This window comes from Canariomyces notabilis (assembly GCF_033297395.1).
Source record: "Canariomyces notabilis strain CBS 508.74 unplaced genomic scaffold N656scaffold_6, whole genome shotgun sequence".
NCBI lineage: Eukaryota > Fungi > Ascomycota > Sordariomycetes > Sordariales > Chaetomiaceae > Canariomyces > Canariomyces notabilis.
The window spans coordinates 505,445-522,571 of record NW_027041828.1 but is presented as its reverse complement, the minus strand read 5'-3'; the positions used below and the strand labels follow the sequence as shown (position 1 = coordinate 522,571).

The 17,127-nt window shown below is 55.0% G+C and overlaps 1 protein-coding gene across 1 annotated transcript; it reads left to right on the top strand.

The window, feature by feature from the left end:
- The first annotated feature begins 104 nt into the window (after nt 1–104).
- On the top strand, nt 105–15,239 carry N656DRAFT_843755 (midasin). The gene is made up of 2 exons (XM_064819105.1): nt 105–5,661; nt 5,721–15,239. The coding sequence occupies exons 1-2, from the start codon at nt 178–180 to the stop codon at nt 15,117–15,119; spliced, it is 14,883 nt and encodes a 4,960-aa protein (XP_064671764.1). The 5' UTR covers nt 105–177; the 3' UTR covers nt 15,120–15,239.
- Nucleotides 15,240–17,127: the final 1,888 nt, after the last annotated feature.

Sequence of the window (17,127 nt, the reverse complement as noted above, 5' to 3'; positions counted from 1 at the left end):
CGACCCCTGTCTCCCTGCTGCCACCCGCTCCTGCAGGTGCTGCAGAAACTGTGACTTGCCCCACTAAAAAGTTCAAGATCGCATGCGACTGAGTTGAGCAAAATTCAGAAAAAGTTATCTGCAAGCTCAAATGAGCTAGCATCGACAGAAAAACACACCCTTTCGAACGGGCCCAAGATGGCCATGATCGATGTGAGCCGGCAGAGAAAGTCTCTGCTCGGCGATGCGGCAACACTGCGGTTTTTGCCGCCCGAGCTGCTCCTCGTGATCCAAGACGACCACTCGACGCAGCTCTTGGAAGCCATCGCCAATGCTGCCCTCATCCCCCCGGTCACCGACAGGATCTTTGCGCATTTCGAGTCTGCTTTTGCAGATATCTGCGCAAGATGGACCCTCTGGTACCCAAAGCTCGATGTGAGAGTTCTCGCATCGTTTGCCAGGATTCTGCCCTTTTCGCCGTCATTATCTGTCTTCCTCGTCTCTCATCTTCGAGGAGCAGGCGCAGGAGTAGTAGGAAATCCCGCCTCAAGGGTGCTCGACTCTCTCGATCTGACCTCTTTTCGAGATGAGGACCTCACTGTCGTTCTACTAGCCCTGTGGAGGCTCAACAATTTTGACAAGAGGACATTTTCGCCCCTCTCAAGACCATCTCAGCTCCAGTCCTTGTTCGCCCATCAGAACCCTGCCGTCAGATATCTCGCCGTCAGGCTTTTCTGCCAGCTTCATGACGCTTCTGACCAAAAGCTCGAGGCCCTGCTCAGCAGGCACATTCCCAGGGATACCGGTCTCGTTGCGGACTTGGACGGGAGGATGGCGGATTTTACGTTCCTCAGCCTGTATGAAAATGCAAGGAGTCAAGAGGTCAGCCGCCTTCGCAGTAGTATACAAGAAGCAGGGCCCGCCGAACCTCCTCAGTCGCGGATCCCAACGCAAAGCCTAACCCCTCTTGTTGTCAAATATGGCAAAACTGTCCTCCCGCGACCTTTGGGTTCCGGAAATACACCGAGCACTTTAGCACTAACACCGACAACCATTGAAAATCTTGAGAGTCTCAGCAGCCTGTTGCTGCGGCCTGGTCCGGTCCTGCTCCATGGCCTGTCCGGGGCTGGCAAGACTTCTCTAGTCCTCGAAATGGCGAGGGAATTGGGAAAGCAGAAGGAGCTTGTGGTTCTGCACCTGAACGAGCAGACCGACGCAAAAATGTTGATCGGCTTATACACAACAGACTCCAAACCCGGCTCTTTTCAGTGGCGCCCCGGAGTCCTGACCACCGCGGTAAAGGAAGGGAGGTGGGTTTTGATTGAGGATCTTGACCGCGCACCAACCGAGGTCATGAGCACCTTGTTGCCTCTCATTGAGCGTGGGGAGCTCCTGATTCCCGGCCGTGGGGAGCGCATTCAAGCATCTAACGGCTTCCGCATGTTTGCTACCGTGCGGACCTTGCTCGGCATGGACGACAGGGAGAATCTGCCTAGTTTAATCGGACTGCGCCTCTGGCAGCTCTTGCACGTCAAAGCCCTGCCTCGAGATGACTTGACAGAGGTTATCAATGCCAGACATCCATTACTGCACAAGTACGTCCCTGGCGTGTTGGCCGTGTTTGACCAGCTTATCGCCTCCACCAGCGGGTCGACCCGTCGGACTCTCAGCCGGACTGCCCTCGACCGGCCGATCGGCACAAGAGATCTCCTGAAATGGTGCGCCAGACTCGAGGACATTCTCCGTGCCGCCGGGTGCAAGACGGGCGATGAGCCCATCACAGACACTACGAGAGACCGAATGTTCCTCGAGGCTGTCGACTGCTTCGTTGGCAGTATGCATGAGCCCTCGTCGCGCAACATACTGATCTCGGCCGTTGCCAAAGAGATGCATCTTTCTCCCGAAAGGGTCCAGCACTACTTGACGAGTTACGTCCCGGAACTGGAGGACGGTGAATCGAGACTAACCATCGGGCGCGCCTCCTTTATCAAACCGAGACGGACAAGCAGAGTGGCCAAGTCAAAGAGGCCATTCGCTACGACAGTGCATGCCAAAAGACTGCTGGAACAAATTGCGGTCGCCGTCAAACACCGGGAGCCACTGCTCCTAGTCGGCGAGACTGGTATCGGCAAGACCACTGTCGTCCAGCAGTTGGCGGAGTCACTTGGGCACCAGTTAGTTGCCGTCAACTTGTCGCAACAGAGCGAGGCAGGCGATCTGCTGGGTGGGTTCAAGCCCGTCAGCTCACAGACCCTAGCGATGCCCCTAAAGGAAGAGTTTGAGGAACTCCTTGAAAAAACTGGGGTTTCTGCCGAAAAGAACCAGGAATACTTGGAGCGCATCTCCAAGCGGTTTGCCAAAGGTCGGTGGAAAGAAGTCTCTAGGGAGTGGCGGAAGGCACCTAAGATGTTTGAGGCGATTCTGGCTAAGCTGGAAGGTAGCCAGGTCAGTAATGGAGACCTGGGCGAGCAGCCTGCGAAGCGGCGGAAGACGGAGTCGACGAAACTGCAGCGTCTACGAGATCTCAAGCCGCGTTGGGACATGTTCTCGCAAAGTCTAGACCAGTTTGATAGACAGATTGCGAGTGGCCCCGCGGGATTTGCGTTTGCCTTTGTCGAAGGCAAGATTGTCAAGGCCGCAAGAAATGGAGATTGGGTTCTGCTTGATGAGATCAATCTCGCTTCTCCGGATACCTTGGAGAGCATTGCAGGGCTTTTTCAGACTAGCCCGTCTCTTCTCCTCTCGGAGACGGGAGAAATTGAGAGGATTCAAGCGCATCCAAATTTCCGAGTTTTCGGTGCCATGAACCCGGCGACTGATGTCGGCAAACGTGACCTTCCGCTTGGTTTGAGGTCTCGATTCACCGAAATCTATGTCGGGAGCCCGGACAGAGACAAGAAGGATCTACTCACCATCATCAAGACATATCTGAAAGGGAACAATAGTACCATTGATCGCTTGGCTGACGAGGTTGCGGAACTCTATCTCGAAATCAAGAAGCGCGCAGAGCTCAAAACGCTGGTGGACCAGGCGAACGAGGTGCCTCATTTTAGCCTTCGAACTCTGACGCGAGTTCTGACCTACGCCAACGATGTCTCTCCCTTTTACGGCCTTGAGCGGGCCCTTTACGAAGGGTTCTGCATGTGCTTCACAACACTCCTCAGCGAAGAGTCTGAGCGGACTGTTATGCCCCTGATACAGCATCATCTGCTGAAGCGATCTAATATCCTCACCCAGCCACCGAAGCGGCCCAATGATGGGAAGAATTATATTTCGTTTAGGAACAGGAATAAAGACCACCAATACTGGCTCTTGCAGGGAAACGAGCAGCCTGTCGAGAGAGAGGACTACATCATCACCCCTTACGTCGAGAGGAACCTGTTGAACCTGGTACGCGCCACATCCACCCGCAGATACCCCATCCTGATTCAGGGGCCGACATCTGCGGGCAAAACAAGCATGATTGAGTATTTAGCCAACTACACCGGCAACAAGTTTGTGCGCATCAACAACCATGAGCACACCGATCTCCAGGAGTACCTTGGGACTTACGTCTCAGACTCTGAAGGGAAGCTCAAGTTTCAAGAAGGCCTGCTGGTCCAGGCCATGAGGGAGGGATCATGGATCGTCTTGGACGAACTGAACCTGGCGCCTACCGACGTCCTGGAGGCTCTCAATCGTCTCCTTGACGACAACCGAGAACTCTTGATCCCCGAGACCCAAGAGATTGTGCGGCCAGCGGAAAACTTCTGCCTTTTTGCCACGCAAAATCCACCTGGGTTATATGGTGGCAGAAAGGTGCTGTCCCGTGCTTTCCGCAACAGGTTTCTGGAACTTCACTTCGATGACATCCCGGAGAGCGAGTTGGAGACCATCCTACAGAAGCGAAGTCGGAACACGGCGCCATCGGACTGCCGCCGCATCGTTGCCGTATACAAACAACTCACACGTCTCCGTCAAGAAAGTCGTGTGTTTGAGCAGAAGAACAGTTTTGCCACGCTTAGAGATCTCTTCCGGTGGGCATTGAGGGAGGCGGACACGCGCCAAGAGATTGCAGAGCACGGCTTCATGCTGCTCGCTGAGCGTGTACGGAAACCGGAAGAGCGAGACGAGGTCAGGAAAGTCATCGAGGATGTCTTCAAGGTGACCATCGACCCAGAGCGCCTCTATAACCTGGATACCGCTCCCGAGCTTAGCAATGTTCGAGCAACGAACAGTCAGGGAGTCATTTGGACGAAGGCAATGCGGCGACTATATGTGTTGGTGAAGCGGGCTGTCAGAAACAACGAGCCCGTTTTGCTGGTGGGTGAGACTGGTTGCGGCAAAACTACTGTCTGCCAGCTGCTAGCCGAGTTCGAGAAAAAGGAGTTGCACATTGTCAATGCCCATCAAAACACCGAGACAGGCGACCTTATAGGTTCACAGAGGCCGGTGCGAAACCGCGGAGCCATCCAGGACTCCCTGCTCGGGGACCTCGAGGAGGCTGCTGCCATCTTGGGAAACGCCAAAGGTTCACTGGAGACGCTGCAGGACTGGTACCGATCCCTGCCACCCCAAGACCTGGCTATCTTACCCGAGTCCCTGAGGACGAAGATCCAAACCGCCGCAACCAGAAGCAAAGCACTCTTTGAGTGGAGCGACGGCAGCTTGGTCCATGCAATGAAAGAAGGGAGCTACTTCCTGCTGGATGAGATTTCTCTCGCGGATGACTCCGTCTTGGAGCGTCTTAACTCGGTGCTTGAACCCCAGCGCACTCTTCTCCTTGCCGAAAAGGGTATCACGGACTCGTTTGTCCAGGCTACAGAAGGGTTCCAATTCTTCGCCACCATGAATCCCGGCGGTGACTTTGGCAAGAAGGAGCTCTCTCCCGCGCTGCGTAACCGCTTCACCGAGATATGGGTGCCGGCACTGTCTGAGGCTGATGATGTCCATGACATTGTCGTCTCTAAGCTCGACAGCAGGTTCAAGCAGCACAGCAAGAAGCTGCCTAAACCCATTTCCCGGATCATTGTTGAATTTTCCTCCTGGTTTGGCAAAACCTTTCGCCCTTCGTCTGCCACAGCCTTCTCTATTCGGGACATACTCGCGTGGGTAGAGTTCATGAATACCTGCCGATTTCCCTCGTACGAGCTTGCACTCCTCCACGGAGCGGCAATGGTTTTCATTGACACCATCGGTGCCAATCCGTCTGCTCTAGTTGCCCTTGATCCAAGAGAGATGGCCTCACACAGGCAGATGTGCCTGGAACACTTGAGCGCGCTGTGCGGTGTCGATCTCACGACACTGTACTTCCAGGAGCCGCAACTCAAAATCGAGGCGAATCTGCTCTCTATTGGGGATTTCAGCGTCAGTAGGTCGGTATTGGGAAGTGATGCCGATGCCGGGAGCGAGTTCAGCGTGCCAACTACCAAGATGAATGCTATGCGCGTCATCAGGGCGCTGCAGGGAACGAAGCCAATCTTGTTGGAAGGTAACCCCGGCGTAGGCAAGACGACACTGATCACTGCGCTTGCACGGGCCTGCGGGCGCCCATTGACGAGGATCAATTTGTCGGATCAAACGGATTTGATGGATTTGTTTGGCACTGATGTGCCTGTCGAGGGGGCCGAGGCGGGGAATTTCGTCTGGCAGAATGCACCATTCTTGGAGGCCATGCAGAAGGGCGAGTGGGTGTTGCTGGATGTGAGTTCCTGAGTCACTCGTATGCGGAAACCAATACCAAACTAACTGGGCCTTGACAGGAAATGAACTTGGCTTCTCAGACAGTCCTTGAAGGTCTGAACGCATGCCTGGACCACCGTGGCGAGGTATACATTGCAGAGCTAGACCAGGTCTTCAAACGGCATCCCGACTTCAAGCTCTTTGCTGCTCAGAATCCTCATCATCAGGGTGGTGGTCGGAAGGGGCTCCCCAGCTCGTTTGTCAACAGATTTATCGTCGTGTACTCCGATGTCTTCACAAAGCAGGATCTGCTACATATCACAGCCAAGAAGTTCCACAAGATCGGAGAAGAGACACAGCACCGGCTCATTGAGTTCATGTCCAGACTTGATGACGAGGTTGTTAGCCGGCGCTCATTTGGGGCCCTTGGTTCTCCTTGGGAATTCAACCTGAGAGATACCCTTCGATGGGGTGATTTGTTGACTTCAGGCGATGCTTTGCTGGCCGGTCGGCAGCCGGACGACTACTTGGATGTGATTATCCGACAGCGGTTTAGGACAGGTCGAGACCGGCAGGAAGTGAATAGACTTTTTACAGAAGTCTTTGAGCGGTTTCCTCGAGATCATGGCCTGTACCACGATATCAACCCCTACTTCGGCCAGGTTGGTCTTGCGACCCTAAAACGAAACCCCCTGTCACAACAGACCGCTTTCCCCTGTATCGACCCAGTGCCGAGACTCAAGGAGATTGAGTCCGTCATGATTGCAATCGAGCAGGATCTTCCGTGTATCCTGGTCGGCCCTTCAGGCAGCGGGAAATCTGCTCTACTAGCCTACGTCGCGGCGCTGGCCGGGAAGTCTCTCGTCATTTTCCCGCTCAATGCGGATGTGGACGCAATGGATCTCATCGGAGGATTCGAGCAGGCAGATCCTCACCGGGAAGTGCAAGCTTGCTTGTCAGAACTTCGACAGGCACTTCAAGCTCAGATTCTGCGTACTCTTCCAGATGTTGTATCCAATGCAGCAATGGAGCTCATGGCTGCTCTGCATGTTGTGACGGGAGATGTATCCCAATTCGAGAATATCCTGTCGCTAATCCAGGCTCTGCAAACCGACTCGTCCATCCCTGAGAAGCTTGCCACGCTTCTCTCGAAAGCTTCTGAAGCCCTTCGCAAGCCGTTGACCTTGGAAAATCCACGCTTCGAGTGGCTCGACGGTGTGATTGTTCGCGCAGTCGAGACTGGGGCTTGGCTCGTCCTGGACAATGCAAACCTATGCAGCGCATCCGTACTTGACAGACTCAATTCTCTTCTTGAGCGTCCAAATGGTGTCCTCAGCATCAACGAACACAGCGGCCCAGGAGGTGAGCCGAGAATCATCAAGCCTCATCCAGAGTTTAGGATCTTCCTCACAGTTGAACCCCGATACGGCGAGCTCTCGCGTGCTATGAGGAACCGCTCAGTTGAGATCTACCTTGACGGGTTACCTCCGCACAATGCTCCTGCGCAGGCTATCGCGCCGATTGAAGGGAATCTGCAAAGGTTTCACACCGCAGCGAGCGTTCTGGAGGGCGAAACTGAAGATGGACAGCTTGCGCCCCTGGTGTTTGACATTCTGTCTCTTGCAGATAGCAGCCGCCTGGATGCGTATCTTCGGGCAATACTTGAAGGACTCAATGACTTGTCGCCACCACTACTGATTCGATCTTCAGCGGCAAGCAGACATTTGAAACAACTGCTATCCTTCATTCAGTCCCAAGATGCTGGCTCTCTACGACAGTCCATTGCCAGCTTGTATGCTCCATCTCCAGACAGGATGCTGATGCCGCTGCATCCACTCGTCAACTCACCTATGATACCCCTTCTAGAACAAGGGCGCAAAGGGCTGGCATACTGGCTCGCCAATTGTTATGAGCTCTACCTCGATATTCAACGTTTGGAGGAGGTCATGGAGGCCCAGCTGGGCAGAGTCAACCTTAGCAAACCGTCGTCCATGAACCGCCTTCAGCGATCTTGGGTTTCAGACAAAGTCGCCTCACTATCCCAGGACTCCACGGCCAATGCTGTGAGGTTTCTCTCGTCGGTCCTCGGCGCGGTCAAGGCATTCGTATGCGGGGGAGCGGAAGAGTCTGATGCCTGGAAGCAACGCATCTCCGTGTTGAGACGACTGATGCTGTTCTTCAAACGGACTTTTCAGTCGTTGATTGCCGCCTCGTTCGAAGAGGCCCGGTTCCAGGCGCACCTGACTCAGGGGTCGATGCTTCTGCAGCACAGCATGGCTGTCTTGCAAGAGCATGATGATCACAAGCTGCTTTCGGCGTTGTCAGCATATCTGGAGCGCGACTTTGTGATTGGGTTCAAGCTTTCAAGCGGGCTTAGCATGGAAATTCTCTGGCATCATCTGCGTCCCGAACCCATCCCGGACCCGCAGACTTTGGAGCAGGTCATGGAGATGGAACGCCTCGCAGATCGCTTCGATTCGCTCCGTTGGCGGGTCGATGCTAACCTCTCTACTCTCCGGAGTATCCAGGATTCTATGGCAAGGGTATACGCCTTCATTAGAACCGGCAAGGGTGATGCTGCCGGTCTGGTTAAGGATCTGCAGTCCGAGATAACTGCCCTCGAGTTAAGTACCGGGGAACATTCCACAACCCACCAACCCTTCTTTGCGTCCGGCTTCGAGGGTCTGAGGCGGGCACTCGTTTTGCACCAAGCTTCTTGTAACGCAACCATGCACTTGGAATCGTCAGACGTGGATATCCTATCCAACGTGCCCTCCGCTAGCCTGATGCGGCTGCAGTGCCTAAGAAGGACCCCTCTGCAAGCGGTGGACTATATACTTGCCCAGGACAACATCGACGTCCACCCATGGGATGGGTCCTTGTCCAAAACGTTACTGCTCAAGTATGATACGGCTTCATCGGCAAGTCTGAATGAGTTACGATCCCTGGAGACGGAGATGCCCGTCATGGGTAAGACGCTTAGCGCCGCGTCCGAGGCGCTGGCGACGGATCCGCTCCAGAAAGCCGAGCAGCTCCTTTTGAAGCTGATGGATGAGGTGATGTCTGCTCATGATGAGTCCTGCAAAGGAAAGATTCCCGCGATGTACCAAGATTTGCTACAAAGCAGATATGTTGATGGAACCGATTTTGGGTGGCTTGAGCAAGGCGATCCCATCCAACTCTCTGAGACATCCTTGCCTCCGCACCTATGCTCTATCTTCAAGACGTACTTCTCCAAGGCTTTGCTGGCACTGTCAGCGCCGGCCAGGGGTTCACTACCACGGTCTGCGTATACTTCTGTCGCGTGGATCCGGTTCGCTCTGGGCTGTGTCCAGCTCTTTGTTCCAGACAAAATCTTTGATCCTCACCATCGAGCGCAGATCGAAGCAGAAGAGCACCAAGAGCTGTATCAGAGCCTGCAAAGGCAAATTGCGGCCCTTGAAGCGTTCCAGCTTGCTTTCACCGGGCAGCGGGCCAGTCTTCGTGCGCAGCTTCTCATGGAAGAGGCGGGAGGCTTAGGCGAGCCGCCAACTGTTCAGCCGATCTACAGGCATGGTGATGCCGAACTTCGCGGCCTGCAAGGAGAATTCAATAACGTCCTGAACGCGTTGATTCGGAACGATGTTGCGGAGACCCTTTTGCGCTCGATGGCATCGTCGTCCGATGAAGCCACGGAGCAGTTGGCGCTCGTTGAGCAGAATGTTGCGCTGCTGATCGGTCGCTTGAAAACGCGGTTCGACGCCTACCAGGACTTGACAATGCCCTTGGTTAGCTTCCTTCGTTGTCTGAGAATAGGTCTCTCCCTCAGCCGGGGTATTGGCTCGATAACCCGGACTGAAGCCGGTGACTCTCAAATTCTGGCAGGGATTACACCGTTTCTTGGTGGGAATCCGTGGAAGGCAGAGACGTCAGAACTACCGCTTCGTTCGCTCGAGTTTCTTTCATTCGTCCAGACCGTCGCGGCCGTGGAAGGTCTTGACAAGCTTCCGGTTTACCTACGACGCTCCCTCCATGAGTCACTTGCAGCTTTCCACGAGGAATGGAGCAAGAAGTTGGAGGCAGACCGGAAACTTGAGGAGAGCAAGACCAGTCTGTTCAAATTCAAGGGCAGCTTGGAAGATCAGGAAGAGTTTGACCAGGAAGAATTCGACCAGCTCTTCCCAGACTATACCCCTGATGAGGACGGCGTGCCAAAACAAAAACCGCCTCGTCGGGGTGGTCGTGAGTTGTCCGTCATGCTGGCCGAGGCGCACGAAAAGATTTTCCTATCGACTCAGGAAGCGCAGCAAAGCATCAAAGAACTGTGTACTTGGGTTGCTCGCAAGATTGCGCGGGAGAAACGGGACGTTGCTGTAGCCGAGCCTGAACTGGACAGCATGCTTCTTCCTGCGGCATTCCTCGTCTTTGAGGAGCAGATGAAGGCTTTCACCTCGAGTGCTGACTCGTCCGACTACAACTTCTACACGGATACCAACCTTGCCGAGGTCCGGAAGGTACTCAATCTTGTCAATGCCATTAGAAAGCGTTTCCTGGAGCTGCAGGGCATTGATGAAATTGGCCACCACCAGACCCTGGCTGACGTGGTCATGGCGTGCGACAAGGTGCTGGAGATGGCAATTGACGACCCGCTGGCAAAGCTCATCACCCCTATTGAACGGTTACACGCTCACGTATACGAATGGCAGGAGGGTGGCTGGGCAATTAAGGCCCACAAGGCTACAGCGCTGTATGAGAAGCTAAGAGACACCATCTGTGACTGGCGCCGTCTCGAGCTGTCAAGCTGGTCGAGATTGTTTGACGCCGAGGTCAAGAAGAACCATGATGATGCCAAGTCATGGTGGTTCATTGCATATGGCGCGGTGATTCTCGAGCCATGCTCCATTCTGCAGCAGGGCTTGGACCTCAAGGATCACGCTGTCAAGCTCCTGGGAATCCTGGAGTCCTACTTCACCAGCGCGACTATGGGCCAGTTCGCTGCCCGCCTGGGTTTACTCAGGCAACTTAAGAGCCAGCTGGATTTGCTCGTTCTAGATGAGCCTGCCATGTGTCTGATCCGCGATGCCGTCCAAAACTTTATCGCATTTTACGGCCGATACGAACGCAAAGTCGGTGAAACGATTCGCGCTGGCAGGGCGCCGCTGGACAGGAGCATGAAGGATGTTCTGTTGATGTCAAAGTGGAGGGACAAGAACATTGACGCGCTCAGAGAGAGCGCGCGCAAGTCGCACCAGAAGCTCTTCAAGCTTGTGCGCAAGTTCCGCGCCGTGCTGGAACAGCCTGTCAAAACAATCACTGATCAGGGGCTTCCGGACGAAGAGGGGCACTCAACTGTCCCTGATTCAGGCAGTGCGCTCAAGTTTCTCGAGGCCCATGCCGACCGTGAGGCGTTCGTGCTCTGCCAGCAGATGCTGCCGGCCATTGGGAGCCATCCACACTGGAGCAGAATGTCTAACCTGCCTGTCGTCCTCAAGGCCATGTCGAAGCACGGATCTGTGCCTGCTCCTACAATTAATGCTGCCGAGACCTTAGACAATTATATCTCTGATCTCGTTTCGTCCATCTCATCGCTGAGAAAAGAAACCCCCGGCACGCTGACTGACGAGAACAAGGAGCTCGTCCGCCACCTCAAGACGCGCAAGGTTACGCTCTACAGTGACACCCTTAAGACACTCCGCGCAATGGGTTTCAGTCGGAACCTGGGCACCAACCTTTTGCAGCAGCAGAGCTCAACCCAAATGGTCCTCGTCGGCTCAAGAATGCTGCCTCATGTCGGTGGTGTTTCGGGCCTGGATGCGATCGAATATTTCTACCACAAGACGCTAGATCTTGCCCCCCTGTTCCGACATGCTGCTTTGGAGCATTCGGAGGACCTGAACCGCGAGGTAGTGCATCGAAGCATCGGGTACCTGGAGGGTGTGCTGCATGTCATGTTCCGGCAGCGGCAGTTCCTGTCCAGGGCGGCCATGGCAAAGAACGCGCTCGATGGCGTCCTTGACTTTGTTAGGGAGCTGTCGCTGGTTGAAGAAGGCTCGTTCAGACCTCAAGAGATGGCGACGAACCATGGGCAGATGGTTCGGTGGTTTGTGCATATGCTCAAGTTTGGCGCCTACCTTGTGGAGGTCCATGGCAAACTTGGCGGCACGGATAATGAGGCAGTTTGTCACAAACTTGGGCAGTGGGTGGAGAGGTTCGCCAAGCTAGACGCTGCCCATGACAGCCTGCCCCGTCTGCCTACCGGGTTCAGCTCGTCTGCCGGCGACAAGTTCCAGGCTGATGTGCTCGAGGAGGTGGAACTACTTCTAACCGACCTCAACATAATTGAAGCGGAGCGACCCGATCTGATGTTCGTGATGCAGCAGATTGGACGGTGTTTTGAGATTCACGAGACAGAGATCAGCAACGACCTTTCAAGCAGCGACATCAATTCCTTCGCCACTGCAGCCCTGACAGTCTCAGGCAAGATCCTCGTTGCCCTGCAAAACTTCCAGAAGGCTGCTCAGTCCCTTCCTATGACGACAGAAGACCCCAGCTGGCTTGTCCAATATAGCGACGCCCTGCAAAGGTCTATCGACGCCCTCCGCATGGCCAAAATCACGGAGGAAGTCGAGTCCCTTATCCAGCAGCTCAAGGCTCTTTCCTCCAGCCAACCGACCACTGTCCCTGTGGCCCTCCTCCGCCTCATCCATCCGGTCCTTATCCAGTACGCCTCTGCCTGCGCTCAGAACCTTGCTCAGTTTTCCAACCTCCACCGAGCCACCTGCCGCCTGGGCTACCATCTCTCATCCTCGTTTGTCCAGATCGCCGGCCAGGGCTTCTGCACGCCACAGGAGAAGAGCGACGAGAAGGCAGGCGAATCGGGCAACGTCGAGAGCGGCACTGGCCTCGGTGAGGGTGAGGGCGCGGAAGACATTAGCAAGGACATCAAGGCGGACGAGGACCTGTCCGAGCTGGCTCAGGATCCGAACAACAAGACGCAGGGCGAGATTGAAGACCACGAGGACGCCGTCGACATGGGTGACGATGAGCTGGAAGGGGAGCTCGGCAGCGTGGCTGCGGAAGATGAGGATGAGCAAAAGGACGGGGAGAAGGATAAAGATGGGGAGGACGAGGATGAGAACGAGATGGAGGAGCAGGCCGGAGACGTGGATGACCTGGATCCGACGGCGGTGGATGAGAAGATGTGGGATGGCAGTGGCGAGGATGAGGCGGAAAAGGATCAGCAGGGTGAGAACGAGAAGGGGAAGAAGGATGAGGATCAAAGTGCGGCGGCCGAAGGGAAAAAGAAAGAGGACAAGGCGGGAGATGAGCATGATGAGGGGAACGCACCGCCTGAGGAGGCTGGGGAGGATGGAAATGAAGATGCCGAAGCGGAACCTGGACAAGAAGAGGAGGGCATGCCTCAGGAGGAGCTGAACCGGCAGGATCAAAATGTGCAGCAGAATGAGACGCTGGCGTTGCCTGAAGATTTGGAGATTGAGATTGATGGAGACGAGCAGAGCGGGGAGGATGACGATTTGGATGACTTGTCGGATGTGGAGAAGCCAGAGGAAACCCATCCGGATATACAGGATGACGCCTCCGAGCGGGATGCCGAGGAGGAGAGGGGTGAGGAGGAACATCAAAAGGACGAGAACATTCCCGAGGAAGAGGCTGAGCAAGAGCAGGAGATTGATGCAGCTGGGGAAAGGGAAGAGGAGATGGATGTGGACATGCAGGAAGAAGAGGGGCAGGAGGAGGGCCATGATGAAAAGGAGGAACAAAAACTGCCCTTGCCTGACGACACGGCTGGGGCAAACGAGGATAACGCTCCACCCAGCGACGTACATAACGGGGGAGGCCAAGCGCAAGAGGACACCGACATGCAAGACGATGGATCCGAGAACAAGGCTGCCCAGAGAGAGCAGGGTGCGCTGGGAAAACAGTCAGCAGAGGATGACAAGGCACCCGGCAACAAGGGCGCTCTTTCGAGTCTGGATCAAGATCAAGGGCCGTCCGACGAGGCCGAAGACAGGGATTCTATGGATGCTCAGCCGTTCAAGAGACTCGGAGATGCGTTGGAGAGGTGGTATCGGAGCCAGCGCGATATCCAGAGTGCCGCGGAAAACCAAGAAGCAAGGCAAAAGCCAGCCGAAGACATGGCTCAGGCCGAGTTCCAGCACCTTCAAGACGAGACCGCCGAGGCCGATACGCAAGCCCTGGGTACTGCCACCAACGAAGAAGCTCGTCCCATGGATGATGCGATGGCGGTCGACACCGAGATGGATCAGAACGGTAACCAGGCTCTGCTTGAGGATGAACAAGAAGACCAAGATCAGGCCGATGTCGAAATGGAGGAAGCTGAGCAGGCCGAGCCGCAGGATGCTCCCCGGAACGACCGCGAGGATGGCCGGTCCGGAGTCGCTATGCGCAAGGGTGCTTACGAGGCCGACGAGGACGAGGGGATGCAACGGACCGAAGCCTCTCCAAACGACCTCGAGGATGAAGACGTACAGGAGACATCAACTCAGCTTCTAGCGACGCACCTCAGCGAAGAAGACGGCAACGCCAGACCGCTCCGTGACTACGCGGAAGCGCTCGAGATGTGGACGACGTTCCAAACCAAAACACAAGCCCTCTCCCAGTCGCTATCCTCACAACTCCGGCTCATCCTCACTCCAACCCAGTCGACCAAGCTGTCGGGGTCCTTCCGCACCGGCAAGCGGCTCAACATCAAGAAGATCATCCCCTACATTGCGTCCAGCTACAAGCGCGACAAGATCTGGATGCGGCGGGCGGTCCCGTCCAAGCGGGCGTACCAGATCCTGCTCTGCGTCGACGACAGCTCGTCCATGCTGCCGTCAGGCGGCGGCGGCGGCTCCTCATCCTCCTCATCCGGCCGGCTAGCGCTCGAGTCGCTCGTCATGGTGGCGCGGGCGCTAGCGGTGCTCGAGGCCGGGCAGGTCGGCGTGCTGGGGTTCGGGACCGACGTGTTTGTGGCGCACCCGCTGACGGACCCCTCCCTGGCGTCGTCGTCGCACGAGGCGGGCGCCAGGGTGCTCCAGAAATTCACTTTCACTCAGGACGGCACCGACATGGTCCGCCTGCTGCGCGCCACCATCGACCACTTTGCCGACGCGCGCCTGGTTTCCGGGGCCCGCGGAGGCGGTAATCAGGAAGATCTCTGGCAGCTCGCGCTCATCCTCTCGGACGGTCTCGTGCAGAGCCGCGACCATGCTCGGCTGAGGCCCTTGCTGAGGGAGGCTATGGAGCGGCGGATCATGGTGGTGTTTATCGTCATGGACGACGCTAGGGAGAGTAAAAAGGGCCATAGCGTGTTGGAGCTGAAAGAGGCGCGCTTCGGTCCGGACGGGGAGATTGTTATCCACCGCTATCTGGACTCGTTCCCCTTCCCGTACTACCTCATTGTGCACCACCTGGAGGACTTGCCGGGCGCACTCGCGGCGCTGTTGAGGACATGGTTCGCCGAAGTCAATGCTTAGTTTTTAGGGTGAAAGCTTACTTTTCTGTATTGGTCTGTTTTAACTTGTTTTTACTTTTGTTGGTGTTGTTGGTCTTTGCATTGCCTGGAGGTTGCTTCACAATTAAAAGTTGATAGACCGTATGTTAGTTACTAGTAGTTACCCAGCCTAGAACATGGTGTTTTCATGAGTAATCAACTGAGCATTACTTTGATGACTGCGGACCCTTTCTGTATGCGGTCCTGTAACCTTGTAAGTTTGACTTGCTTTCCTGTCTCAAAGACGGTAAGTCTATGCCCTGGCCGCCGGGTTCAGGTTCTCGTCGGCGTCGTATATGGACGGGATGATTTTGCCAGAATCTGGCAACTCAAATTCCCATTTATCGCCAACTCGCCCCAGCATGGTGGAATGGCTGTAACCGTTGTGGAATCTGGGAAGTCTTGCCCGAGTTCAAAATACTGACCCAGGGTCCGGATCCCATTCTCATGTCGTCATCCTCATACTCATCGTCATCTTTGTTACCATTACTATCATTGGTGTCATACCATTGTTTGTACCATTCAATAAGCTTCCTTTGAACCAGCACTGCGCAAAGTTTATGGTAGTGAACGGCGTCTGGGAGTGCTGCATACTAGTACTACTAGTAGTGCCTGTCTACTAAGTACCACGTTGCGTTCAAACCCCTGATTAGAACGCCGCTTGTTGATATCATAGACGGCCCAACCGCGTATTGCATCTACGGTCATGCCTCTTCAAGCTGTATCCGCTGACCCATCCCCATCACAGCAGCACGCCCCTGATCTCGAGATGAGGCGACCCAGCAAGGCCGAAAAATACCAGGTACCACTTCAGGCACGCCACCGCTCAACTACAGGAGGTGTGTGTAGAGTACGTGACTGTACACTCGCTGGTAATAGAGTTTGAGGAGGGCATCGATCATAGGAAGCCTCGGTGGCGGTGAAGTTCCGGGCAACACTTTAAGTAGCACCGAGACGGCGTTTTTCTGACAATGCAGTCCGACTCTCGACATGTACGTTCAATGCAGGCGAGAGGGACGTTTATGTTGGCACATTCTCATGACGTGGCTCAGCTAGTAGTCAGCACTACTAGTATGGGGCATGATGTGGGCAGCATGTTGTCATTGGTGATCTCTTCGCCTGCATCGAACGTACATGTCGATAGCCAGACCGTAGTGTCGAGAAGGCCTTCTGGCAAGTAGGTAAGCATTAGTTGCTCTACAGGTCTAGGGCAGGAGCGGGTCATGATGATTCTCAAGAACCAGCAGTTGTATGTACAGCGCATGGGCTCCTGATACGGCAGGGGACTACTCCTACCGGTAGTAGTGGCAACAAAGCATGTAGTGCTGGTTGCGAGTGCAGAACCTAACTACTATACTAGGATACTAGGTAAGTGCCGGCGGCGGCTTGGTTGGGATGTGACAGGTCACGGAAGTGAGGGCCTCCGGGGTGTAAGAGTAAGCGCATCGCTGGGGAGGTCTTGGGCATTTGAGGTTCGGAGCATCAATGATGGCGCAGTCTCAGGTCACGACATGCCCCCCAGGAGAAAAAGGTGAAGGAAAATGCTAGCCCATGTTTGGCTGAGGGACCTGAACGTCTAGGCAGTGGTGGCAGTAGGTGCAGCCAGGCTAGGTTGCTAGCGGTAGTCGCATGGGAACTGATGTACATACATACATACATAGGCTCGGGAAGTACAAGACCTCCCCAGACCAGAAGCTCTGTTAATAGGGGTAGTCGAGAGGATGATTTTTGCATACAAAAATTTGGCTGCACTAACAGATCTCCCCCCTTCTCAAAGTACCTCGACAAGTCCGTGTGAAGTAGCTCATCACCCGGCACCACCCTCCTTCTCTCCTTCCCAAGGCTTATCATTGTGCTGGCAGAATCTTTCCTTGTCGTCTAGATGTGGTGATGACGCAGCCTCGAACACTGTACATACGAAGTAGCAGAGTTGAGATCATCTGTATTTCGGGAAAACAACCACACCTTCATGTAAGTTGGCTTGTTGGAGA